Below are 27,166 nucleotides of genomic sequence, written 5' to 3' on the forward strand. Positions count from 1 at the left end.
AGAAATTGAGGCTTAGGGGTGGGTATATAGCTCAGAGGAAGAGTGTCTGGCATTGATCCCCAGGACTGAAGAAAGAAAAGGGAGAAAGAAGGGGCAAGAAAGGAAGGAAAGAAGGGAAAAGGGAGGAAGAAGAGGGAGAGAGGGAGGGAGGGAGAGAGGGAGGGAGGGAGGAAACTGAGTGAGGCTCAGAGAGTTTAACATACGCCAAGTGAGTGAAGGGCTTGCATACAAAACACATCCTGCTCAGTCAAGATTCTCTCCCAGTCACATCTGGTCGGGCAGCTGGAGGGAACCTCGGAGGTTCTCCAGGGGATAGGTTTTGTCATCTGATCTGTCAGTACCAAATTACAGCCTCGCTCACTCAGCTTGGCTGCCCGTCTATATCTAGACCTTGGAGGGCACTTGGGGAATGAGCGGCCCTGGGTGACTGTGAAGTGGGAGAGACAGGAGGGAGGAAAGAAATGGGGGCACAGAGAAGAGGCCAGCTGCCAAAGCTCGGAACCTCAGCCCCTGAAGCAGCGAGCGAGGGCCCTGGGACTTTGGGGCACACTGGTAGGCTGTTGGCTTAGCCTTTTCCTTTCCTTTTGCAGGACTGATCCGCTCCCGGGTTCGTGGGGCAGATGTGGCAGGAGCCAGGGTTCTCACCTTTCTAGATAGTCACTGTGAGGTGAACATCGATTGGCTGCAGCCGATGCTGCAGCGGGTGATGGAGGTGAGCTGCCCGCCCGCCCGCCTGTGGGAGCGGGACCCTTCAGGAGATGCCCTTGTCCTCCCAGCCCTCACCATCTGAGGTGCTAGACTGGCATTGTAGGTGGGCTTTCTCTGAGAGAGCCCACCCACCCCGCTGTCTCACCCGAAAGTGGGGATAATTGTCATATTCGTGCCCCCTAAGTATGTGAGAATCACATTGCATGGAAGTTTGGTAAGCCAAGAAGCTCACACTGTGGTGGGTGCCCCTCATCTCCCTAGACAGACAGAGTCCTGGGCTGGGAGGAGTTTGTGGTCTAGCTGGAAAGAAAGTTGGAAGCAGCATAGACTGGCGTTCAAGAAAGAAGAAGGAACCAGAGGCTCCTGCCACGTGTCTGCTGTTCATCAGGATGAAGTGGCTGAAAAGGATGAGGAAGTCATAACCCAACCATAGGAGGCAGATAGATAGCCACGGCTCTGTGTGTGTGTGTGTGTGTGTGTGTGTGTGTGTGTGTGTGAGAGAGAGAGAGAGAGAGAGAGAGAGAGAGTGTATGTGATAGTGTACTAGAATTATGTGATGACTAGTCTACTGTGTGAACATAGAAATCCTCCAAATTGTACTTTTAAATATGAAGCATCCATTTTGTAGTGTATTAATTCTATCTCAATAAAAAGTCTGAGAAAAGGGAGGCACTGGTTCCTTGGGCGCCCAGAACGACTACAGGCCGCCTCCCTGGTCAGCCGCTACCCTGGCTTTGACTATTTGAGCCATATGCAAACTGAGGGACTTACCATTACGTACAGAGGGGCTTGGGAGCCAGTGAGTAAAGGTGCTTGCCCCCAAGGCTGAGGACCTGAGCTTGACTCATAAGAGAACTGACTCCAGCAACTTTTTGGTCTCCACATGTATGCTGTGGCATGTTTGTACATGCACATAAATAAAACAGGTAGTAGATAAGTAAACTGTATGTAAAGAGAAAATTGTAAGCTTCTTTATTTTTATTTTATGAGCATTGATTGGTATTTTGCCTGCGTGTATGTATGTCTGTGTGAGGGTGTCCGATCCTGTAGAACTGACGTTAAACAGTTGTGAGCTGCCATGTGGGTGCTGGGTATTGAACCCAGGTCCTCTGGAAGAGAATATTTTAGAGTGGTTTTGTTATTGTTGCCTCACTGGATAGCCCAGGCTGGCCTTGAACACACGGTTCTTCTGCCACAGCCTTCTGAGTGCTGGAGTAAATGACTATGTGTTATCATATCTGGTTTGGATAAGAGGGAATTAGAGTTGAAAGGGGGGCTCTAATCTGTGCCCCTCAATGGAGTATTAAAAGGGCCTGCCAAGTGGGATTAGGTTTTTCCTGGAGTATACAACGTGATTTACCCCCACTCAAGAAATCAGGGAGTTTTGTATTATACATGGATGTTTTGAAACTGGATTTGTGTTCTGGGAGGTGACTGACTTTGAAGTGAAACCATGAAGTCCCTGCTCCTATGCTGACGGTGCCTGTCTGGGAAGACTAAACTCCGGAAGTTAGAGAGTAGAATTGCAGTGAACAGAACAGCCCAAACTGCAGCACCAGAGCCAGCACATGCAGTGGCTGAGTGCTGTCCCGTCTAGACCATGGTGGTGAGAGGAAGACATCCTGCAAGCAGTCAGGGAGGGCATCACAGAGCGGGTGACATCCCAGAAGGGCTCAAAATGATGCAAGAGGAAGAGGCTGGGAGAGTAGCGCTGTGCCTGGAGCTGGGCGTGTGTGGTGGGTAGTGACCTAGTCCAGCCCATAGTGTCTTCCAGGAGCCTGGGGAGCCTGTGGCATGTTCCAGAGGTCCCTCTTCAGAGCAGGCAGCTGGGCCTCTGTGTGCAGAAGTCCCTCAGCTCACACCTCCTCATCCTCCTCTTCTAGGACCACACCCGTGTGGTGAGCCCCATCATCGATGTCATCAGCCTGGACAATTTCGCCTACTTAGCCGCATCTGCGGATCTTCGAGGAGGTGGGTCCCGCTCCTCAGAGACGACATTTAGACTTGGAAAGAGGCAGGTGAAAGCCCAGGTTCTAGTGTTCCCCTGAGTCTCACACTGCCACTCCTTCCCCTAAAAGAGAAAATGAGGAGAGACAAGGAGAGCACTGGGTTGGGAGTGCTTCGCAGTCAGAGGTGGGGCGAGCCAGTCATTCCTCATCCCCTCCCCTCTCTGTGGGCACATCCCTCCCCAATGCTGCTGGCACAGAGAGCTTGGCCAAAGGCCCAGGGGAGTCTTCTGGGGCGCAGATGCTGTCTGGACAGGAAGAGCGAGAGCCTGTGGCCTTGCCTGGATTCTTAACGCACATCCAACAGGCACTCACAGCAGCTACCCACCACATTTGCTAAGCAAGCCTTGAAGCAGCAGCTGGTCAGATTTGCTACGGGCTGTTAAATATATAAAACCCTCAGCAGTGGTTAGGATTTTAGTGTGGACAAATGTAAGCTGTCTTATTGGTGTTTTGTGCTGATTGCATGTTGAAATGTTTTAGACGTACTGTCTTAAGACTGTTTTATTCAAATTAGACTCATGTTGTTGTTGTTGTTTCTTCATGTAACTCCTGGACTGGTTTTTAAAATTTATTTATTTACTTATACTTTATGTGTATGTGTGTGTGTGCCGTGTGCATGTGATGTCTACAGAGGCCAGAGGAAGGCATCTGATCCCCTGAGACTGGAGTTACAAGTGGTTGTGAGCCACCGTGTGCATGCTGGGAATGGAGCCTGGCTCCTCTGAAGAGTCTCAGATACTCCTAACTGCCGAGCCATTGCTCTAGCACAGTGGTTCTCAACCTGTGGGTCCCAACCCACAGATATTTATATTATGATTTGTAATAGTAGCGAAATTGCAAGTTATGAAGTAGTGATGAAAATAATGTTATGGGTGGGGGTCACCGCAACATGAGGAACTGTACTAAAGGGTCGCAGCATTAGAAAGCTTGAGAACAACTGCTCTAGCCCCCTCTAGTCCCCTCTGAACTATTTTATGTGGTGTATGTGGCCTGGGTTGGTGGCTTGCCTTATTGTCCTTTAGGACAATTATGGACCCTGGCATTAGACTGCCCAATCCAGATGACACTAGCCACATATGGCTCTTTAATTAAAATGAAATAAGATTTACAATTAAATTCCTTAGGTATCCTGGCTATGTATCAAGTGCTTAACCCACATGAGGCTTTGGCAGCCATACAAGGTTCTGGTGACCCCACTGAGCCATAGAGATATAAACCATGTCTGTCATTACAGGAAGTTCTATTGGATGCCACTGCTGTAGAGAGTCTGTTACTGGGAACCAGTGGGCGTGGGGGACACTTCTTCTTTAGGGCATGGTTACCCACTAAGTGGATCCAACTAGAACTTAGACCTTGGAGTTGGGTAAGGTTCTAAGGGAAGCCAGCCATTTCCCCTCTTGAGAAGTCACCTCAGGGCCTTTTTACTTTGTCTCAGTTACCTTTCTGTTGTTGTGACAAAACATGATGATCAACGCACCTTATAAAAGAAAGCATATAATTTGAGACTCATGGTTCCAGAAGATGAGTTCATAACCATCATGGTGAGAAGCATGGTTGCAGGGCGGGCAGGCATGATGCTGGAGCAGTACCTGAGAGCTTACAGCTGATCCACAAGCAAGAGGCAAGGTAGCTACTGCGCCTGGCATGGACTCTTAAAACCTCAAAGCCTGTGCCCAATGACACACTTCCTCCAGCAAGGCCACACCTCCTAATCCTTACCAAACAATCCCAACAATAAGCATTCAGATCTATAAGCCCATTGATATCATTCTAGTTCAATCCCCACCCACTTGCTGCTGCCCCTGTCTGGAATTCCCTTTCCCCAGATGTCTGTATGGATTGTATCCTTCATTCAGATCCCTGTGGGTGAGCCTTGCCAACTACCTTTAACATAATATGGACACCTCATAGTTTTCATTTTGAGCGTTGCAGAGCTCTATGGGCGCATCATACACTTTGTAGTATCTGTCTTGCCAGTAGGTGACAGCATGTGAGGTAGGCACATGCCTCCATGTGAAGTGACAGAACAGTGGCTTCTACCACCCTGCTGTGATCAGAAGAGGCTGAAGGGTGGAAGAAAACGTCCAAAGCCCCCAACAGGTTCTTCCCTGAGTCCACCCTCACCCTACTTTGCCTGTAGGATTCGACTGGAGTCTGCATTTCAAATGGGAACAGATCCCACTGGAGCAGAAGATGACCCGGACAGACCCCACCAAGCCCATCAGGTCAGGCTGCTCCCTCAGGAGTAGCTCATCAGCCCAGGGAACTTTCCTGAACCAGGGCCTGGGAGGCTCTTGGGAGGGCACATCATCACCAGGGCTCAAGGGTTCCTAGTCTAGGTCTGTCTTTTAAAGGGGTCCTTTGCACCTTCCAGCAGACTACACAATCATGGAGCCCTGGGCTGACCAGGGCACTGCCTGAGTGCATTCTGCCAGGTGACAGGGGCAGGCCAGTGTAATTCCTGAGTCCTTACATTAAGATCATGGGAGCAGTTTTGAGGACCCTGAAAGCTGACCAGGCCTCCTGCCCCAGCAACCCTGCATGTAGGGAGTTGGGGCCAGAATTGAGGCTCTTGGTTTCCAAATTTCATGGCTGCACTTTCGCTCTCTGTCCCCCCAGGACACCTGTTATAGCTGGAGGAATCTTCGTGATTGACAAGTCCTGGTTTAATCACTTGGGGAAATATGACGCCCAGATGGACATCTGGGGAGGAGAGAACTTTGGTGAGTCAATAAATAATAGCAGTAAAAACACAAGAGCAATGCTGATTGCTCTCACAGTCTACACGTGAGGGCCTGGTCTTAGGGATGTGACATTTGTTGAGTCATTTAATCATCATAAGGGCCCCCAGAGGTAATCGTCTCCATTTTTACACACTTAGAAAACAGGCCCAGGGAGCTATTTGTGCAGATTCATTCAGATAGACAAAAAAGTTTAGGTCCAACCAGCATGTGACCAGATGGCTAGACATGTGTGTGTAGGAACAAACGACCAAATACAGCTTAACTATATGGCTGTTTTTCTACCAGAAGGGATAGGGAAGTATACAACAGAGCAATGTAGTCAAGTATAAGCAGGGAGTCAGAGGCGTGGGCATAACAGTCACATGTAAGCAGGGAAGGGCTGGGTGCAGCCTTGGCTTGGTTTCTTTAATCTGTTTGATTCTGGGCAAATTAAACCTCTTTGGTACCCAGTTTCCTCCAGAGCTTGCTCTGAGTAGTGATTGCAGCTGTGGCCGCGATGACTGTGTGTGTGAGACCATCAGAACACTGAGGACAGCGTGGAGCAGAACAAGAGAGGGGGTAGTTTGTTATGCTGTCCCAGAGCACCATGAGGAGGTCACCATGTGAGGCTGAAGCCCAGGCTCCAGCTTAGGTGGTCTGGGTCACTGGGAGAAGCGGTCAACTTTGGGAACATGAAGGAAAAAACACTTCCTTCTCTGGGTGCTGCTGGAATGGGCATGAGACTGGGTATCTCAGGCCAGGCCCCAGCAGGAGGCAAATGCAGGTCCCCTGCTGCAAGGGTGTTCACTCACAACTCAGACTGTGCCTGACCAGCACAGTCCTTGGGTGGTGCTGTGGCCACAGGGAGCTGTAGCCAACCACTTACAGGTCTGAAAAACGGGGAAGGGAGCACCCTGGCAGTTACTGTGTTCTCACGGGGCGATGGAGGTCATGGTGGGGGTGGAGAGATTGGTTGGAAGAGGGTAGGGGGGGTGTCACCTCTCACAAATCTCTATCTGCTGCTGCCTCCTGCTGGCCAAACCTGGACGCCCAGGGCTTGAAGCACTTGGGTCCATTCAGTCTAAATGGGAGCCTCCTAAACAGAGACCAGGCAGGGTGGAGAGCTATCCCAGGGTCCTGGGGGGCAAGGGTAGTGCTCTGGTCCTGCCCTGGAAGCTCCTCTCACAATCTCCTTTACCACCCGGCCAGGGTTCTGGAGTGGTGGGTGGGGCTCTAAGTTCAGCCAGGAAGTGACCCATGTGACTGGTGTCCCAGAAGAGCCCCTGAGCGTTAGGAGATACTCTCAGGGTCTGTGTGTGATGTTAGGGGGTGGGCCTTGCCCTCTCTCCCTGTCCTCACCAGGAAAACAGGTGAACTAACTAACCAAGTGGAAATAGGTACAGGCTTTCTCCAACTCTCACATCACTTTCAAAGTGGACAGGCGGCACTCGCAGGAGCAGATTCTGTGAGCTGGGGCACAGTGACCCTTGCATCTTCACCCACTTCGTGTGATTGGAGTCCTAGTGGCCTGCTTTGTATCCTGGTCCCTGCTTGAAGGCAGCTTTGGCAAAACAGGTTTGCTGTGAAGCCATGGCAAAGCCCAGCCTTCCTGCATGCAGACATTTCTCCCTCCCTTTCTTTCTCTGATTTTTTTTCCCCATGCTGGGAACTGACAGAGAAACCCTTGAATGATCAAATAGCTCACTTCAAACTCTGCCTAAGGCAAGGGCTCCTGGGCTGGGAAACTTGAAAGGCAGAGCTAGGAGAGGTTCTAGCCAAGGTTCCGTTCATCAGGAGAAATACAAAGAAGTGTCTAGGCTGGCTGTGGCCCTCAGAGGGTCAGCTGCTGGGCCCGAGACTCCTATCTCTGATGGCTTTGACTTTTTATTTCTTGGTTGAAAACAGGAACCACCCAAATTGAGCCATGTTCCTGTGTCTCCTAAGAGGCCACCTGGGTTGGGCTAGCAGATCTAGAAACCTTGGAAGTCACCTTAGGATTTCTTCCTCTGTTCAAGCTGCAGGGACTCCCATGTCCTTCACAGGACACCCAGAGGCCTCCTGCGGGCTCCTCGGTTCTTTCTGGAAACCCATGCATGAACTCTACCCCCATCTCCCTCTTCCCAGGCCCTGCCTCACTCAACAGGCCTTTGTTGCCCAGAGCTCACAGGCCATGCCTGTTTCTCAGGGTTTATACCCTTCTGGAAAATCCTTCCCCTGAGAACTGTAAAACCTCTTCAGATCTTTGCCTGTTTCAGATCTCTGCTCTGTGTCCCCTTTTCAGTTAGAAGTTTCTCAAATCAGGGCCTGGAGTGATAGCTCATGGTTAAGAGCACTGACTGGAAGAGGGCTCTAGATTCTCCGGGGTTATGCATTGTAGGCTGGGTATCTTTTGCTTTATGTCTGGTATCCACTTTTGAGTGAGTACATACTATATTTGCCTTTTTGGTTTTGGGTTATTTCACTCAGGATGATTTTTTTCTAGTTTAGTCCATTTGCCTGTGAATTTTAGGATGTCATTGTTCCTTACCACTAAGTAGTTCTCCATTTTGTAAATATACCACATTTTCTTTATTCATTCTTCAGCTGAGGGACATCTAGCTTGTTTCCAAGATATGGCTGTTATGAATAATGTTGCTATGAACATAGTTGAGCAAATGTCCTTGTGATGTGAGTGTGCCTCCAGATGGAAGGAGATGCAAAAATCTACAACTAACCAATGGGCCAAGTTCCTGGAGTATAATTGAAGTGAGGGAGGAGATAATATGAACAAAGGAGGCAAGGTCATGATGGGGAAACTCACTGAATCAGCTAGTGAGAGATCAGACTCAGGTCTGACAAGGGGGAACCTGCATAAGACCAAACTAGACTCCTTTCATATATACAATGGTGTGACTGGGACAATATCTAACTCTAATGCACAAACTGACTTAGTGAAGCCTATTCTATATGGAGACACCTTGCTCAGCCTAGACACAGGGTATAGGGGTGGAGATGTACCTTAGTCCTGCCTCGATGAGATGATGGGACAGACTTAGTAGACTTCCCAGGGGAGGCCTTACCCTCTCTGAGGAATGGATGGGAGGTGGGGGGGGGAGTAGGGGGAGCAGGAGGTGAGGAGGGAGGGGGAATGTAAAAAATTTTTAAAAAGAACACTGACTATTGCTGGGAGGGGGTGCAGGAGACACACCTTTAATCCAGCACTCGGGAGGCAGAGGCAGGCAGATCTCTGTGAGTTGGAGGCCAGTATGGTCTACAGAGTGAGTTCCAGGAAGGACTCCAACGCTATGCAGAGAAACCCTGTCTCAAAAAACCAAAATAAAAAAGAGAAAAGAAAAACAGAGCATGGATTGCTCTTCCAGAGAACCCAGGTTCAATTCCCAGCACCCCATGGCAGCTTACAACGGCTGTACCTCCAGTCCCAGGGTTTCTAACACTATCATCGGGCCTCTTCAAGCATCAGGCATGCATCTGGTACATAGACATACATGCCAGCAAACACCCACACACATACAAAATAAAATAAGAAAAATTCTTGAGTGATCCTAATTAAAAATGTTGAGCGCCCACCTCCACTCCACTGTCCCTCTCAGCCCCTGACCTGGCTGCATTTTCTCCCTTGCACACATCATCTCCCATGTGCTACACATGTTCTTGTTTACTTGTCATAAGTTTTGCCCCCCCAATACACACACACACACACATGCACACGTGCATGCGTGCACACACGCGTAAGAAAATCCAGAATAGTGCACAACACACAAAAGATGCTTAGTTAACATTTGCGGAATGAATTAAAGAACTTCACTCAAGTGTGGCTTGGGCTAGGGAGTGCTCAAAATGTTTGCCGTGCATCTGTGAGGACCAGAGTTCAAATCCCTAAAGCCTACAGAAATGCCAAGTGGATATAGTGCGCAACATATAATTTCAGTCCTTGAAAGGTAGGGGTGGGATCCCTGGAACAAGCTGACTAGCCCCAGTATCTGTATCAGGGAGAACCCCTGCCTTAGCATATAAGTTAGCAATGGAGGGAGATTGCTGACATCAACCTCCGGCCCCCATGCACACATGCACACACAAACACACACACACACACACACACACACGCACACGGACACACAGGTACCTATACCACTGTGCCCACACAGGTGCAAACACATGCAGGCCACGCACACATACAAGTCAGAGAAAGAAAACAATGTGTGGTTTGCTTGACAGAGTATGAACTTTATATTGCAATGCTGATGCCACTTATTAGTCCAGTGACTTTGGAGAGGGAATAAAAATAGAGCTAGGATCAATGATGTATACTTCTATCTTAGCACCGGGGAGGGTAAGGCAGGAGGACTACTTGAGTTCACAAGTTCAAGACCATTTTGAGCAACATAGACCCCCATCTCAAATAAAACAAGAAAAAGTGGCACACATGATAAGCTAAGGAGAATTACTGAGAGTTTAAAGCCAGCCTGGACTACAGGCTACACGGAGAATACTAGATCAGCCAGGGATATATAGCAAGATCTTATCTCAGAAAACTAAGAAAGGAAGAAAGGAAGGGGGAGGGAGGGAAGAGGAAGGGAAAGAAAGGGATGGGGAGGATGCAGGGAAGATAGGTAATAGTCTGACTTCTGGGTTAATGTGAAAATCAGATGTTTACATCATGGCGCATAGTAGATAGTAAGTGGATGATGGCTACTGATGCTGTCATTGCCATTGTAGATAATAATTTATGACAAGTACGGACATTATGGGCTGAGTGAGATGAGGTGTCCTCACTAACATAACAAAGTTAGTCATCTATCCCCAATTCTAAACCTCAACCACCAAAGCCAGATGCAGATCTCTGGCTGGGGAAGGGGATGGGTGCCTGGCAGTTTATGGGAGGAACTAAGAAAATCCACTACCATGGCTGATATTAGTCCTTGAGAGGAGCCCAAGCTACTGTGCCAGTGAGAGCCCCAGGCCTGTCCAGGGACCACAATGTTAACACCACATTAAAACTTATTGCAAAGGACTTGCACACAAACATCACACATCCTTAGCCAGAGCCATCATCTGTACCTCTCAGTGAACTTCTGTGATGGTAGAGCAGCCATTCTGAAGCTGTAGAGCTTACCCTTTCATCCCCTTTTGCTTTTCCAGACAGGGTTTCTCTGTGTGGTTCTGGCTGTCCTGGAACTCACTCTGTAGACTAGGCTGGCCTTGAACTCCTAGAGCTCTGCCTGCCTCTGCCTCCAAGTGCTGGGATTAAAGGTGTGTGCCACCATGCCTGACTTCACCTCTCTCTTTAAAATCATTTTATTTTATTGAGAGAGAGAGAGAGAATACCATGTATATGCCTATGCATGTGTGCCTGCATGACGTGAGCTTGTACAAGGGGTGCAAGCATCCCATTTTGTCTTGTACAAGAGCTCACATCCCAGCGTATACCTTCAGGGAGACACCAAAGAGAAAGAAACCCATTCCCTTCCCACCTTCCCGCCATCACCTGGAGGGATCCTTCTCCTTCTTCTGACACAGTCATCTCCTGCAGAACTCTCCTTCAGGGTATGGATGTGTGGTGGCAGCTTGGAGATTGTGCCCTGCAGCAGGGTGGGCCATGTCTTCAGGAAGCGTCACCCCTACAACTTCCCTGAGGGCAATGCCCTCACCTATATCAGGTAGGTCCCAATGGGAAACACCCTGGAGGAAGCATGGGGTTCCCTCACTCTAGACACCCCCAGCCAGTTACTCACCATCTGTGTGCCCTTGGGCTGCCAACCTATACCTCCGGCCTCTGTTTCTCCATTTGCTGCCCTAGGGCTGACATTTTGGGTGTTTCTGAGGGTAAAGGATGAAATTGGAGCATTGCCCTTTTGTCTCTCTCTTGTCTTGACTCCCTTTGTCCACAGTCTTGGACAAACGGTCAAATGATCAATATATTGCTGACCTCATTGAACATGGTTGTTGGTCATGGTTTTCAATGCTCTCACGTAGACTTGGCCTGGTACCTGGCCATGTTCCCAGACATAGAGTACACTTGGTCTCACAGGAGAGTGAACAGTGTCCTGGAAGACCATCCCATGACCCATGGTCCTGATGAAGGATTTGGGGGCAGGGGACTGTCCTGAGTATACATCCCCTCCTAAGAATGTATTCCCCCCCCTCATGCTGGTTTGCATAGGTCAGAGCAGTGCTTTCCACGTTTGATTAATAATGATCTAAAGTTTTCTTTGACTTCTCCCACCCCATTTTTTTGTTTGTTTGTTGGTTTGGTTTTGGTTTCTCAGACAGGAACTCACTCTGTAGACCAGGCTGGCCTTGAACTCACAGAGATCTGCCTGCTGGTGTCCTTAGCATGAAAGCCTTTAAGTAGAACTACCTGCTCGATCATGTCAGACCTTTAGACACATCCTCTTGTGTAGCTTGTCTGTAGAGACCCGCCGCCCTCCATAGTTTGTGTCAGTAGGTTGCTGCCATGCCCTCTTCTAGAGGCATGACTCTCTGGCACCATACCACAGCCATCCTTCCTTCTCAGCATCACTGGCCATGGCATTTTTTTCCCAAGGCTGCCTCGCCCTCCATTGTATAGAAATATTTTCCCGTTGAAGGGCATTCATTTTGCTGCCAGTGTTTTGTTAAGCAACTAATCTTGTGTGTGCCCCCTTTGCCCACATGACAGGTCTTTCAATGGGGCAGATTTCTTTGAGTGGAGAGCCTGTCATGGGTCCTGACAGATCACCCTGCAGACAGGCTGTAGCGATTCACTTCACCCGCATCACTATTGTTTTTGCTGTACTGCGGGAATTCTTGTTGCTCTCTGCTGCACGAACTCGTCTTCTTTTTAAGTGTATATTGTTAACCAACAAACAGCCAGACCTGACAGTACAGGCCTGTAGTCCCAGCTGCTTCAAGTTTCAAGGCCTGCAAGGGCTACAGACTGAGTTCAAGACCAGCCCAAGTAGCTAATTGCAACTGTATCTTCATAAAAGTAAAAGAGGCCAGAGGTTACGGGTATCTGGCAGACGTGAGGCCATCGGTTCAGGCCCCAGCACCACTTTAAAAGCTGTAAGAACCTACCTCCACTCTTTCCCCCTCTCTGGTAACTTGGCTTTGCTTTCCCTGCCTTTAGGAATACAAAGCGTACTGCAGAGGTATGGATGGATGAGTACAAGCAATACTACTATGAGGCTCGGCCGTCTGCCATTGGGAAGGCCTTTGGCAGGTGGGTCCCTCCAAATCCCCTATTTGCCTCCCTCTGCTCACATTTGCATAGCCCAGCAAATATGGGACAGTGCACACTGGTCTAAGTGGAAGACCAAATGGTCTCCCTGGTAACTGAGTCCTGGCTTTTCTGGCTTCTCTGAGCTCTGAGAGGGAGTGTGATGCACAAATAAGACCCTGATCCAAGACCCGAGCCCTACATACTTCATGGAAACAGATAAGAAGTTTCTTCATGGAAGCTTAAAGTGTAGCCATTCAAAGCTGCCTTCAGGAAGAGCAGCGTCGAGGTAGTCATGGCAGAGTTGTCTGCCTCGAGGTAGTCATGGCAGAGTTGTCTGCCGAGGACCATGCAGGTTTGCCTCCACACCCATCCAAGCCTGAGATCTATCAGCCTACTTTCCTGTCATGGCCTGTGATGACCAGTGTGTAGTTAAAGCAATTCAAAAATGCAGATGGATTATGAAATCAATTTAGTGAATCATCATCAACATTAAAAAAAAAGATGCAAAAGACACCATGGATGAGTTTAAATACTGAAGAGACTAGAAAATCATACTTGATTGCAGTCTACGGTAAGTATTGTTTTATGAAACTCATTGCATTGTATGTGGATGTGCACCCATCCGTGTGTCCTCAGCCTGGGTGTCCATGGGATGTAAGATGTGCTAACCTCCTTGTTAATGTTGTTGTCAGGAAAGTTTGAAAACATTGTTAGCGATCAATGGCGAATGAATCATCCCACCTCTGTTTATTTCTATCTATTCTTAAAAAGAGAAAAGCAAGCCAGGAAGTAACTTCTTTTAATGATTACTGAGGACATAACCTGGGCTAAGCACGCAATGCCTCCTTTTGATCCTCATAAAAACCCGTGGTGAGCAGTGGAATCCTAGTTACTTGGAGAGGTGACTACCTGGGTCCTCGGTGGCCTTTGTGGTTGGTGTAACTGAGGAAGGTGAGGAGATTGAAGAGCATGTCCCAACTGCACATCAGAAGGTCATGACCTGCCAAACCCTGAAAGATGTTCACATTAGACCCTGTCTCCTAAAACAGAAGTTGACAAAAATCCTCTGCCCTCTGCAAAAAAAAAAAAATAGAGGACAGTTTGTGTAGGCTAACAGGAGTCTCTGGGAGCAAGAGGCTGAGGGCAAAGTGTGCAAAGTGTGGCCCCTGAAAGCTCAGGCAGGAACTAAAATGAGGAAAACTGAGTGTTCCTGTCAGATGTTAGTATTAACTACCTGAGATGTGTGAGAAGTGGGGGCTAGTCTCCCGCCGCGTTCCCTCGGGCCTTCCTCCCCACATCTCGGTCATTTCCCAGCTTTGCCTTTCCCTTCAGTGTGGCAACACGGATCGAGCAGAGGAAGAAAATGGACTGCAAGTCCTTCCGGTGGTACCTGGAGAATGTCTACCCTGAGCTCACGTGAGTAGGACTGGGGTTGGGGGGGGGGCTTCCAGTGCTGGGGACCAGTGACCGGCAATGCCCTGAGGCTGCATCCTTCAGCTGCCAAGCCTTCATCTGCCCTCGAAGGCTCTGAGGGAACAGAGGAGGCATTACCACAAGTTATCAGTCAGGCATGAGAGGGCTGCATTTTTAGCAGACTGGCTCCCAGACTAGAAATGGATATTGTCTCCCTAGGAAAACAACACTGCGTTATACAGCTGAGGCCTTGCAGCTTTCCTCACCTCTGACCCTGTTCTCTCTACTGGAAGCTCATCCCAAGGAGATAAAGTCATCAGGACACAGAGCTGTTGACCGCAGACCCTGCCAGCCAGTCTGCTGGGGGGAAATGAGATGCAGCTAACTCTTAGGCTGGCCCATTGGATCATGGATACAGCCATTTAAACAAATATTATGCATCCATTAGTATGTAATCACAGAGACAAAGAAAGCACAGGGAAATGTTTGCTCTAGCAAAGAGGGAGCAAAATGCAAATAGGATTGGCTGTGTGGGCTCTGAAGGGAGCTGAGGGAGGTAGGGAATGGCCATGACTGTGATGGGGGGGGAGTGGGTGTGTGGGGGTGAGGGGACTCAGGTTCCTTCTTCCTGATTCTAAATCCTTTTGGGTGTCTCGGTTATACAGTTTATTTCCTTGCCCTCTTTGGATTTTGACTCATTTGTCCCCTCCTTGGGGACACTTTGTCTGAATACTAAATTGATAGCAGCATCTTTCTCTGGCATTCCTCTGGGGCCTACGTCAGCATCTCACATACACTCCTAGCTGGTTAATTTGATGTCACCTCCTGCACTTGCCTAGAAGCTGCCTGAGGCAGAAGCCATTGCTGGTGCTGTCCAAAGCTCTCCCCTAGCCCCTAGAATAGTGCCTATCACAAAATACACACTGGGTAAACATCTTTTAAAAGAAACATTTTTGAGAGAATAAATTCTAGAGAGCAAGACTTGGGAGTGTCTGGAGTTGGCCTCCTTCCTCTAGAACAGTCCCCTGGGGAGCCTGTTCATTCCCCTGTTGCTTCTTTCTCTCATGATGTTGTCATGGCTCTCTGGGACACTCCACCCCTCGCTGTCTACAAGGAGGAGGACCTCTGTTCTCCAAGGGCATATCTACTGCCTGGAACGTTCCCACCTTTAGTTTGCAGCCAAGTCCTGGAAAATAGCTAGATGCTGAACCCAGATAATACAACTCAACATTCCAAATACAGCCTGCCCAGTAAGCCCGGCTGACTGCTGGCAATGTCTAAGAAATTCCCGAACAACAGTCCAAGCTACACTAGCCTCTTTGGAAGCAAGTCGGCAAGCAGTCAGCCCTCCGGCCCCAAGCTGAGGAATGTAGAGCACTGACTCACAAGAACGCAAGTGAGAGCCCTGAGTATGAGGCGCACATCCTCACCCATGTGGTCCTTCTGAGACATGGAGGAAGAGAGAGTAGCAGTGTTTTACCCACTGTCAAAATTCCTACATTTGGATGGCATTTTTGACGCACGCTTGGGCGCTGAGGAGTCTATGAGGAGGGAAACTGGGGAAATGGAAATGGGTTCTTCCTCTCCACACCCCAGAGGAAGAAGTTCTCTACCCCAAACCTGGGTCCATCCCAAGACAGGGCAGCATATTAAGTGTGCATTGTTAAATTAGGACAAAATGCCCACCCCTCCCCTGGCCCATTGAGTTCATGGTTCCTTCCTATCTAGCTGACTCAGCTCCAGGTCAAAGGTCGAGGAGCCAGCGGTGGATCAGATCGATGTCATTGTCCCTCCACACCAAGGATCCTTAGATTGCCTGCATGTCGCCACAAGGTCTGAGAAGGATAAAATAGCTTCCATTTTGCCAGGCCTGCCTGCAATCCGGCCACAGCTCTGCTCTGTGTTCAGGCCTAGCTTCAGGTAGCCTCAGCAGCTGCCAATTCGCCGCCTTTATTAGAACAGCAGTGCTGACTGAATCACACCTTTATACGGGTGCTAGTCACATAGTGGCCATTGTAGACTCTACAATAACTTCAAGCAGATGGCAGGAAGCACTCTAACCAAAATAGTATGCCATAACAACTCCCTAGAATGCGGGAGTAAGGCAGCCTGAGCTGCGGCTGCTACAGCTACTTCTAAGAAGGCATTGTCAGATCTAATTGCAGCCCTGCGTAGAGGGGCATCACTGAGGGAGGCACAGAGGACCACCTATAGACAGGTTGGCTTGCTTTCCGGACAGCTGAGGAAGATGATGGCGGCTGCCATCTTGGCCAACTAGAACTGCCAGTACACATCAGGAACTGCCTCTGCTCTTGACACTGCTGTCCAATATGACTTCCTTCCCAAGCTTCCCTGGGCAGCCCCACAGGGCCTGTGCCTGTCACCTCTGACAGCTGACCAGCTGGCACATGCCCCTGAGCAATGGGGAGTGGGCAGAAGAGGGTAGGGGGATCAGAACAACCCTGCACCCCTTGATCCATTCCCCTGGAGCACAACTCTCAGTCTTCAAGAGCCCTGGAAGGCAGCTTGTGTCTGTGCAGAGAGGGAATCCAACACTGCAGCGAGGGTGAAACTTTTCCTAGTAGGAGGTGCAAGCGTGGCTCCTTCAGCCATCAGATGGACTTGACTGCAAGGTAGAGAGGCACAGGACAGGGCTCTCTCTCTTGGGTGGTGGTCCTCACCTGAAGCCACGCCCAAAGGGGGTGTGGCCACTAACACCCAGATGCTACTACAGATCTCTTTTGTGATTCTACCATAGGAAGACTCAAGTCTCCTGGCCTTACCACACTGCATGAGCCATGACTGCAAAGGTGATGGCCCCTTGCCACTTGAGTGTGTAGGTACTAGGACAATGAAAGCAAGTCAACTGATGGGGTGAACGGCGGGGAGTGAGGCTGCCCCTCCAGACAGAGGATGAGAATTGCTGGGGTGCCAGCTCAGGGGGCCTGATATCCCCCCCCTTTATTTTATTTCAAGATATTCTGGATTCAGGTTTTGCTCTATGACCTTGAAGGTTTTAATTTTATCCTCTCTCTCTCTCTCTCTCTCTCTCTCTCTCTCTCTCTCTCTGTGCGTGCGTGTGTGCAGATGTGGGTGGAAGTGAGATGTCTTCCACTGTTGTGTTCTACGTTATCTTTTGAGATGGTCTCTCACTGGGGTTCACCAGTTGACTAGACTGGCTGGCTCGCATCCTGAGACTCTGCCTGTCTGTGCCAACTCCCTGCACTAGAGTCACAGAAACAACTGACCATACCTGGTTTTACATGGGTGCTTTACATGGGTCTTTGCTGCTTGCATGACACACACTTAGTCAACTGAGCCACCTTAAGCCTTTAAAAAATATTTTAATTAATTAATTTAATTTGGGTGGGGACTTGGATGCCTATATGGACAAGGTGCAGGAATCAGTCCTCTCCTTCTACCATGTGGGTCCCTAGGACTGAACTCAGGTAGTCAGGCTTAGCAGCTGAGCCATCTTGCCAGCCTCCTCATTTTTTAAACTGCTGCCTGATTAAAAGCAGCAGTAACCCCTCTGTATGGATCAGATGGAGTTGCAATGCCTGCTCTGGACCTGTACTGTAGTTCTGAGGGGCAGTCCAGGGTGTAAGAGGGAGTGAAGGGAGCTTTCCGAGGCTTCCTGAGAGCAAATCAGTTCTGGGGTCCCATGGGTTCTTGAACAGCCTGGGGAAGATTTGCTTTGGCTAAGACCCTTCAAGGGTTGCCATATCAAGGAGTGGCAGACAGGTCCCCTGCCAGGGTGCTGGCTCTCTCTGGGCAGAGGTACTAGGGAACAGGGGTCAGATTCAGGAGGGCCTGGTTTCCTGATACTTTGTGATGGATGTCGGCTGGAGATGGCAGCCTCCCTAGGTTTGGTACCCAGAGGTTATCAGTGTGTGCACACATGTGTACATGTATTTAAGTATTATCCTGATACATGATATGTTTTACTAATGAGATAGCTTGGGACTGGAGAGATGGCTCAGTAGTTAAGGGCACTGGCTACTCTTCCAGAGGGTTCAATTCCCATCAACCATATGGCAGCTCACAAATGTCTGTATCTCCAGGTTTTCTTCAGTCATGTGTAATGGGTGCAGGGTTTATATCCTGTGGGTATTTCTAGCCCATCCCACCTGCTGGATAACCAGAACATCCAATGCTTTTTGTATCAGTCATTCTCATACAAAGATCTTAGAATATACCAAACTTATTCCCATGGGAAAAATCATTTCTTTTTTGTTTTTTAAGAAGAGTTTCTTTTTTTAATAATTTATTTCTATTTTATATGTTTTGCCTGCATGTATGTCTGTGTGAGGATGCCAGATCCCATGGAACTAGAGTTACAGACAGTTGTAAGCTGACATGTGGGTGCTGGGAATTGAACCCTGGTCCTCTGGAAGAGTAGCTGGTGCCCTTAACCACTGAGCCATCTCTCCAGCCCCCACCATCAGGAAAATTTTTTAAACTGTCATTCTTATGTCAAAAACATATACATTTTAAGGATTTTGATGCCTAATTTCACACTGCTGTCTCAAAGTTTAACTAATTTATGCTCTCAGCTGGTAGAGCAGGACAAGATTGAGCCTCACAGGTGACAACAACACCGGGCATTGTTTAAAACACACATACTCACACACAAATGTATGAGAAGCAAATAGTGATTGCTCTCTCACGCATTCTTTAGTTATAGTGAGACTGAACACATTTGCATGTTTGGACATTTTCAATCATCCATACCAAAGTCATTCTTTCCCTGTTACTTTGAGATTGGGTGTTAATGTCACCCTTAGGTTCCCAGGTATCAGCTTCTGGGCTAAGGAGTCCTGTGAGTCAGGCCTGAGTGTCCTCTCAGGGTCCCCTGTGTCTCAGGCCTGGTCGCTAAGGGAGTCCCTGGATCTCCCATAAGAACATACTGAAGCTGAAGGTGTTCCTCTTCTTTACAATCCTGTTCACCTCCACCCCACTGCCACACCAACCCCCTCCATACTCCCCAACGCTCACCCCTCTAACACTCCACACACACACACACACACACACACACACACACACACACACACACACACACAAAACTGCAGCCTGGCCTGCCTGTCACAGAGACCTCAGTGACTGTGTGCTGCCCTCTGGAGGAAGGGGTGGCTTCGCTAGCCTGGGCAGAGATGCAGCCTGACACTGCCTTTCTCCTCAGTGTCCCAGCGAAGGAAGTGCTCCCTGGTGTCATTAAGCAAGGAGTCAACTGCTTAGAATCCCAGGGCCAGAACACAGCCGGTGACCTCCTGCTGGGAATGGGGATCTGTAGAGGGTCTGCCAAGAGTCCTCCCCCAGCCCAGGTAAGCACAGGATAGGTGCCAAGACCATTGGCCAGGACTGGGGTTAGGACTTCTCTCTGTTCATTGTTGTTCTGTCTGCCGCCTCTATAAACCTCCTTCCCGGGGCTCCTCGCACTTTGCTCCTGCTGCATGCCCATGCCTCTCCAGCCCTGTGTCTCCCACTTCTTCTAAAGGAAGAAATACTTCCCAGTTCTATGCTGGAGTATGGCTTGGATGTGTATGATGGGCTGTGGGTTTCCCGGACGATGTGTGTGTAGCAAATGCTTGAGTGCCACACCCATGCCAGCTCTAAAGCAGGTTGTGGAGACCCCACCATGGACCTAGCCAGGTCTTATGTCCTTATACCCTTTCCCATCTCCAGCATCTCTGGGAGCCTCCTTGACTGCACGCCAGCTGTTTCCAGCTGAGCTTCCTCGTCTTATTTCATTATGAGCATTTTCAAACATGAAGCAAAAATGGAAACTCTGAGACGAATACACTCCTTTAGCTTTTGCGGCTATGCATTGGAAATCTAAAAAAGTCCCCAGTCTCTTCTCCTAATCACTTGTCTGCCTGTATCTGTCCATCCAGAGCTATCCTTTTCCTGTCTTGCAGGCATGGCTGTTCAGTGACCACCTCATCCAGCAGCAAGGGAAATGCCTGGCTGCCACCTCCACCTTAATGTCCTCCCCTGGGTCCCCAGTAATACTCCAAGTTTGCAATCCTAAAGAAGGCAAACAGGTAAGCCAGTACCGCCAGGCACAGATGGCCAACAGCCCCAAGGGACACTGAGCAGGGTTGGCAGGCACTGAGCAGGGAGTTCCAACTTGAGGCATATACTCTCAAATAAGCCCTCTAGAATAAGGATTCAAGGAGCCTCTGGCATCATCTAGGTCCAGCATATCATTTCACTCTTGAGCAGACACTGCAGCTAAGTGTTTGTTTAAAACATTAGTCTTGCCAGTCTGAGGGGCAGGAGCAATTTGTCTTGTTAATGCTGCTTGCCCAGCCTTTGACAACAACTACAAAGCTCAAATAAGCTAACTCTGACTCCCAGACTATGCTGGATGTTTCACATTGACAGTCATTGAATATCCTCCTCTAGCCACTTGGTAAGATAATTCTCCACTAACCATATTGTACAGTGAGTGAGCAAAGGCTCCCTAGACACAGGTTATCAGCTCCCATCCCTGGGAAAGGGTACAACTAGCTGGGATTTAAACCCAGGTCAGTGTGGCTCCTAAGCCCACAGACATAAGCTGGAACTTAGTAAGAATTTCTTGACTGCTGGCTCACTGGGCATCTGAGGGCCAGAAATGGTGGTTTGCAAGCTCATTATGAGTAGCCTTAGCTGTGTCCTAGGAAACAGCTCAGGCTTATTTGTGGAAGCAAAAACTGGTGCTCAGAGAAATATTGTCACTTGCCTGGGGCATACAGCAGCTAGTGGCAGAGCACTAAACACTAGATTTCTGGAGTCAGCCTATCTCTTCGCTGCCGCAATCTTCCAGGTTAAAAAGACCCCTTGCACCCCAGAGCATGGGCTCCAAGACCCAGTCTGCTGCAGCCCTCCCCTTGCCCACCCTGCAGGTAACACAGCCCGCTGAAGGTCGTGCAAAGGGTGGTGGAGGTGGTGGAGATTGGCGCTCAGACTGAGCCAGCAGGCTCTCCTCCCACGCCTCTTCTGTTTGCCTGGGTCATTTCTCTCTTTAGGGATGAGTGGAAGGTTGATATTCTGTTCTGGAAAAGCAGCCAGGTTCTCTCCCTCCAGCCTTGGTGTATGAGAGGGAGAGATGGGGAAATACTCTGTAGCCTCTTGCTGGACTGTCTGGCCACTTCAGTTAGCGTTCAGCCTACTAGAAATCAGCTCGACCTCTGCCCTCTCCTGCAGTGGGGCTGGTGCAGCCTGCCCTTCAGTTGGGGCCTCCGACCCCATCCTGAAGGGAAATCCTTGAGCCCATGAATGCCTTCTCTGTGTTAAGGTCAGAGCTTCTTGGTGCCTGCCTGCCCGGGCAGCCCCCACTCAAACACTTCTCTGAAAATTCTGTGGATTGTAGAGGTGCTTGCTGCCAATCCCAACAACCTAAGTTTGATCCCCAGGACTCATATGTTCACAAGCTGCATGCATTGTGTTCATACAAGCTCTGCTAGCTGCACCCCACACCCCACCCCAGCACTCTGGGTATCATACTTCTCATCACCATAGAGGACAAATAAACAACTCTCCCACGGTCAGTACAGTCAGGGTTCTGGGCTTTCCTTCCAGGTCCCACATTGATTGACCTTGATTCCAAGGCCAGTTGGGCTTCATACATCCTTGAGGTTCCTGAGAGTTTGCAGTCAGCAGGTTCCATCCAGTTCAGCCAATCCCAGGGTTCCACACTCACACAGTAATGGGCTGCTGCACCGTCACAGGGACCTGCAAATAGAGGGTAGGAGAGTGCCTGAACCTGCGCTGTGTCTGCACAGGCTCGGAATGAAGTGACTGGGAGAATTGGTCTGAAAGACTGCCTGGTAGTTCTTCGTGTGAAGTAAGAATTCTGCCAGTGGGTTATTCATTTGCTCATCACTTCCCCTTGCCAAGGAATGTACAGATCACGTACAAGAAGGGAAAAAGGAAGAGAGCATGGTTTGGCTCTCAGACCTGGTAAAAGAGGTGAAAGAAGTAGTCACCACACTATTGAGAGCTAGGTGCCAAGGCGGCACTATGCCTGAGCCGCAAGGGCCGGGGCAAGCCCCTCCCCTTCCCCTGGGAGAGAAGAGGCCGTAGTATTCCCAGCTTGACATTGCTGGAGGTTTGGCCGGTGGAGTTAAATGTGAGAAGCTGTCACAGCAGTCCAGTATCCAGAGAGAAATTGGAAATGCTGGTGTGCACGTGAAAGTAACACCATCTCCATAGTTGAGTGCAGCTCATCTCTGCCCCCTATCTGCCCAGTGAGAACACAGACTGTCTACCTCAGAGCTCTGTGGGCTCTAGTCTCATGGTCCTGAGCTCCATCGCCCCTTAGGAAGGTAAGGTGGATACAAGAAAAAGGATATAGCTGCACAGAAGGGAAGTAGCCAAGAAACAAAAACGCCTGTTGCTATTCAGTCTTCTCTAGGTCTTGCAACCCGAGCCTCTCGTCCTTTCTCCATGTTCCAGATAACACACCATCCTCTATCTGTTTCATCTTCTGAAATGTCCTATAGGAACAACTTCCTCCCCTTACCTTGTCAAACTTGGGAGAAGAAAATGCTAGGATCCATGTAGGAGCATCTGGCCTTGCCAGTGAATTTGTGTTAGTGGCCACACCCCTTTGGGCATGACTTCAGGTGGACTTGACTGCAAGGTAGAGAGGCACAGGACAGGGCTATCTCTCTTGGGCGGTGGGCCTCACCTGAAGCCACGCCCAAAGGGGTGTGGCCACTAACACAAATTCACTGGCAAGGCCAGATGCTACTACAGATCCCTTTTGTGACTCTCCCATAGAAGGACTCAAGTCTCCTGGCCTTACCACACTGCATGAGCCATGACTGCAAAGGTGATGGCCCCTTGCCACTTGAGTGTGTAGGTACTAGGACTCAGGATTATAGGCCAGGCCACGCATGTAGGGTTGCAGGAAGACAAAAGCCGTTTTTCCCATAAAGAAGAGATTCGCCTCAACCAGGGCTCACTAACTAGGTGTCTGCAGGAAAGTGGTAAGGAAGCGGCCAGGGGACAAAAGTCACGACCAGGTTAGGACTCTGGAGAGCTGGAGAATGAGTGCCCTGCCTAAAACAGATTGCAGGGAGAGCCCCAGCCCAACCAACTAATAGAAACTGGGCCTTGTCTCCAAAAAGAAACTGAAAATGCAGATTTTCATGTGGTAGCTAAATAACACCATGCAGGTCAAATACAATACACTTCTGAGTTGGCCCCTATGGGCAGTGTTGCTTCCTTTGACCTATACAGTAACTTTGTGCTATACTACGGAAGTGAGCACTCCAGAGAGGGACGCTGTCTGTCTTAGATGACGGGGGATAAGGACTGGGGAGAAGACAGCATTGTGGCTAAAGTGCTTGCTGCGTAATCATGAGAGCCCCAGCCCCCACAGAGAAAGCCAGGTTCAGCCTGTTATCTCAGCACTGGGGAGGAGGATCCAGGGGGATCCCTGGGGCTTGCTGACCAGCCGGTCTAGCTCAATTGATGAGCTCCATGTTCAGGGAGAAACCCTGTATCAAAAAATAAGGTGGAGTGATGCAGGAAGACAGCTGTCATCCACCTCTGGCCTCTATGAATGCACACGCTCACATACCTGTGCAGGAAAAACATAAGCACACCGTTTTAAACATGCGCACACACGTAAATAAATAAATAGTGTGGTATGTCCTGGGCATGTGCAGTATCGTGTATGTGCACATGAAATGAAGATACCAACTACCTTTTGGCCCTGTGCTAGGCACGGAGCTTGCAGCCTTGTGTGTGTTGGGTAAGCACTGTATTAGTGAGCCCCATCCCCAGCTCCCATAGTGTTATTTTTAATAATTTTCTTCTTTCTGTCCTTTCTCCCTTCTACCCAGAAATGGAGAAGGAAAGGGTCTTTCATCCAGCACTCGGTCAGCGGCCTCTGCCTGGAGACAAAGCCTGCCCAGCTGGTGACCAGCAAGTGTCAGGCAGATGCCCAGGCTCAGCAATGGCAACTGCTGCCACACACATGATGGTAGCCCCCAGCCTCCTGTACCTTCTGCATGAGACTTGGGGACTGGAAGGGGTTAGGGTGGGGGAGTGTCGAGCGGGCTGTTTCCCATCTCCTCACATTTCTAATGGATCATCAGTACACACCCCTACCACACGTTTCTCCAACGCTAGTTCGGGGAGGGTCTGGGGCGTATCCCATGCCCCCTTGCGCCACCCCAGGCTTGCCCTGGGAGAGGGGATGGTTAGTGTGCAGCTGTTCCTGGCCCTTTGTCTTCTCCCTTGGCCCCTTTGGGGCCCCAGACAGTGGTGTGTGGGCCTTCCCCTTGGTGCCTAGCAGGGACAAGGACAGAGAGCCCACAGAGGGGCCACACTGGGTCACAGGGCTAGCCTGCGGTCAACACAAGGAGACAGGTGGCAGCATGTGTGAAGAGGCAGAAGGCAGGGGCAGCTCTAGTCAGGAAGGGTTGAGGGCCCAGTCCAGTGGGTGGGTGAGGGAGGGACGTACCCTGGGAGGAGAGGATGGAGATCCAAAGAAGAACAGAGATGGAGAAGCAGCTTGGAGTACCAGGAAACAACAACAAAACCAAAACAAAACGAAGTCTCTTTCCAGGGTACCATCCTGTCCATGCTTGGATAGCCCCGGGCCCCAAGCCCAGCATATGCCTATAGCCCCTCCAGGTGGCCACATTCTTAGCAAGAGCCTGCGGAGGGACCCGGGGCATAATTTATTAAGCAGACTCTACTTCTGCTTAGCCATGTCAGGCCAAGACCTCATGCTCGGGCCTTTATGACCAGTCCGCACTAGCTGGCTGCTGGTCATACCCCCTGGAATACCTTCATCTTCACTCACTGTTTTGGACCTCCACCTTTTCAAAGGTCTTTGCCTCTGTAAACACAGCATCATGGGGCATAGTGGCTGCTCAGAATGGGACCCTCTTACTGGAGTATAACCATCTCCCCATCGGTAGGAACCAGGTCACCCAGGCTGAACCTCATGCCCAGACCTTCTCCAAAGGCCAGCTGTTGCAGTGGGCTGGGAAGCTGTGGCTCTGTGTAGAGAATTCCCTGCTCCCTCCTCTCTTGTTACTGAGGACACAGAGACTGTACATCGATATCGTCCTGAAACCCCAGGCTTCTCCCCATCACTGGCTTCCACAGTATAATCTTGGGTAAAAGACTATTGGTAACCAGAACTGTCGGCCTAAGGAGGCCACTCTTACCCCAGGGGCACCCAGTCTTTCTTTCATAGACCAGACAGCCACACATTCATAGGGAATCCTACAGACTCCAGAAAGTCTACAAATATCCAGAATATTGCATGTGTGTGTACAGATGCAATTTCCTAGGTAGGGGTGGAGCCTGGATCTTCTCTGCTTCCTGGTTTCCAAAGGATTTGACCCTCTGCTCAGAATGAGCCCTCATCATCCTCCCTGCTGGGCCTGGCCTGTTCATCGCCAGGTGTGAGGAGCCAAGTGGTTTGTGGTACCCATCTGGAAGGTTCTCCAGCAGTTTCCTTGCACCTCTGGCTCTCACCAGCAACCTCTTGGTGGTTCTGTGCCAAATACGTATGCACCCCTGGGATCAGCATAGGGGTCTCTCACCATGGTGACCAAGCTTCATCAATCCCATTACGATGTCTCATACACTGCTTTCTCCAGAACTGGCCTTGGTCCCATATCCATCTGGGAATCCTCCTGCTGTAGTCTGGGACAGAACTGGCGTCAAGGTAGAGGCTTTACCCTAGAGACTTGGGCTCTGCTCCAGCATGGCCATTGGGGCTAGGAACCTGGGCCTCTCTGTGTGAAAGTATGGACTGTTGCTCATCCTTGAGAAGACCTCTCCCCATTTCCTGTGGTCCGACCGACCAGGCACTGCATTTGTCAACTGTCCGTTGTGGGGATGCAGTCCAGCTCTGTTTTGCTTTTCTTCTTGACCAAAGCATGTGCCACTAAGCTGTCCTGGGGGACCATGTCTTTATGAAATACACCTGGAATAAAACCACTTCTTCCGTGTCCACGTGTGCCGGTGCCTTGACTTCTGACTTTGCAAGCATTCAGCTAGCTTCCACTGTCAGAGGGGAATCAGGTCCCTATCCTGTAAAAGTGAATTAAACTGAACAGTTCAAGGTGAGCCCTCTCCTGTAGCTGAGGACAGATGTTCTGAGGGGAGCCAGCAGGTGGCCTTGCTACTAGGGCAGTCTGGGATCCAGGAAACAGTGTCAGGTTGAGCCCAAGTTCCTTGCTTCATCACAAAGGCCCTGCTGACTGCTTAGAAATAGCAATCCAAGGGCTTCTCAGAATAGATGTGGCCATCCCACCATGCTTACCTTTCAGCAATTCTCTCTTCTTCCCTGGGAGCCATCCTAGTCCCTCAGACCTGCCTTTCCTCTGTTTTGTACATGAGAAAGCATTCAGACATGGTGGTCTTCCTGGGTGAAAACAGCAGCATCATTCTATAAGAGTCCCACTGCCCTAGGCTTGCTTGATCGGGTAGCAGATGCTCTACCTAACAGTTTCCATGGAAACCAATAGACAAACTCCACTGTTTCTGTGATCAAAAGTTGAGCCTTTCCAGATAAAAATAAGTACCGACTTGGTGTGCGTATAAACTGCAGTGGAAATCCCCAGCACTTGGGAGCGAGAGGCAGGTGGATCTCTGTTAGTTGGAGGCCAGCCTGGTCTACAAAGCAAGTTCCAGGACAGCCAGGGCTGTTACACAGAGAAACCCTGTCTCACAACGCCCGCCCCCCCCCCAGCCAAAAACAAACAAACTGCAGTGGATAGACCAGAGTCTTGCTAACAACCCGTCCACCACCACACATGTACACACAAATATACACACGAACATACACACACCTTAGAGCAGCTAGCCTGGGGTTCTTCAAAATGATCCCTGGGTCTAAAGGGTCTAGAACAGATATCTGACTGGCTGCAGGGCACTCAAGTGGGCTACAGTCCGTGGTCCTTGCAGAAGCTCTTGGCCACAGTCTTCCCTTTGTCTGTCATTCCCTTTAGGAGCCCAGCTAACTACCATTAACTAGCTAGCCCAGTGTCTTAGGTAGGGTTTTATTGCTGTGAAGAGACACCATGACCATGGCTACTCTTACAAAGGAAAGCATTTCACTGGGGCTGGTTCAAAGTTCAGAGGTTAGTCCA

The 27,166-nt window shown here is 49.7% G+C and overlaps 1 protein-coding gene across 1 annotated transcript in view; it reads left to right on the top strand.

The window, feature by feature from the left end:
• Nucleotides 1–24,210, top strand: part of Galnt16 (polypeptide N-acetylgalactosaminyltransferase 16) — an 80,414-nt gene extending 56,204 nt beyond the window's left edge. Inside the window, exons 6-15 of the mRNA XM_051196225.1 lie at nt 591–712; nt 2,592–2,679; nt 4,858–4,942; nt 5,337–5,440; nt 10,971–11,097; nt 12,549–12,641; nt 13,974–14,057; nt 19,237–19,378; nt 19,973–20,098; nt 23,894–24,210. Coding sequence (XP_051052182.1) covers nt 591–712; nt 2,592–2,679; nt 4,858–4,942; nt 5,337–5,440; nt 10,971–11,097; nt 12,549–12,641; nt 13,974–14,057; nt 19,237–19,378; nt 19,973–20,098; nt 23,894–24,031 — 1,109 coding nt within the window. The 3' untranslated portion in view covers nt 24,032–24,210. The remainder of the gene's footprint in view (nt 1–590; nt 713–2,591; nt 2,680–4,857; nt 4,943–5,336; nt 5,441–10,970; nt 11,098–12,548; nt 12,642–13,973; nt 14,058–19,236; nt 19,379–19,972; nt 20,099–23,893) is intronic.
• The last annotated feature ends 2,956 nt before the right edge of the window (nt 24,211–27,166 follow it).

This window comes from Phodopus roborovskii, unplaced genomic scaffold, assembly GCF_943737965.1.
Source record: "Phodopus roborovskii unplaced genomic scaffold, PHOROB, whole genome shotgun sequence".
NCBI classification, from domain to species: Eukaryota; Metazoa; Chordata; class Mammalia; order Rodentia; family Cricetidae; genus Phodopus; species Phodopus roborovskii.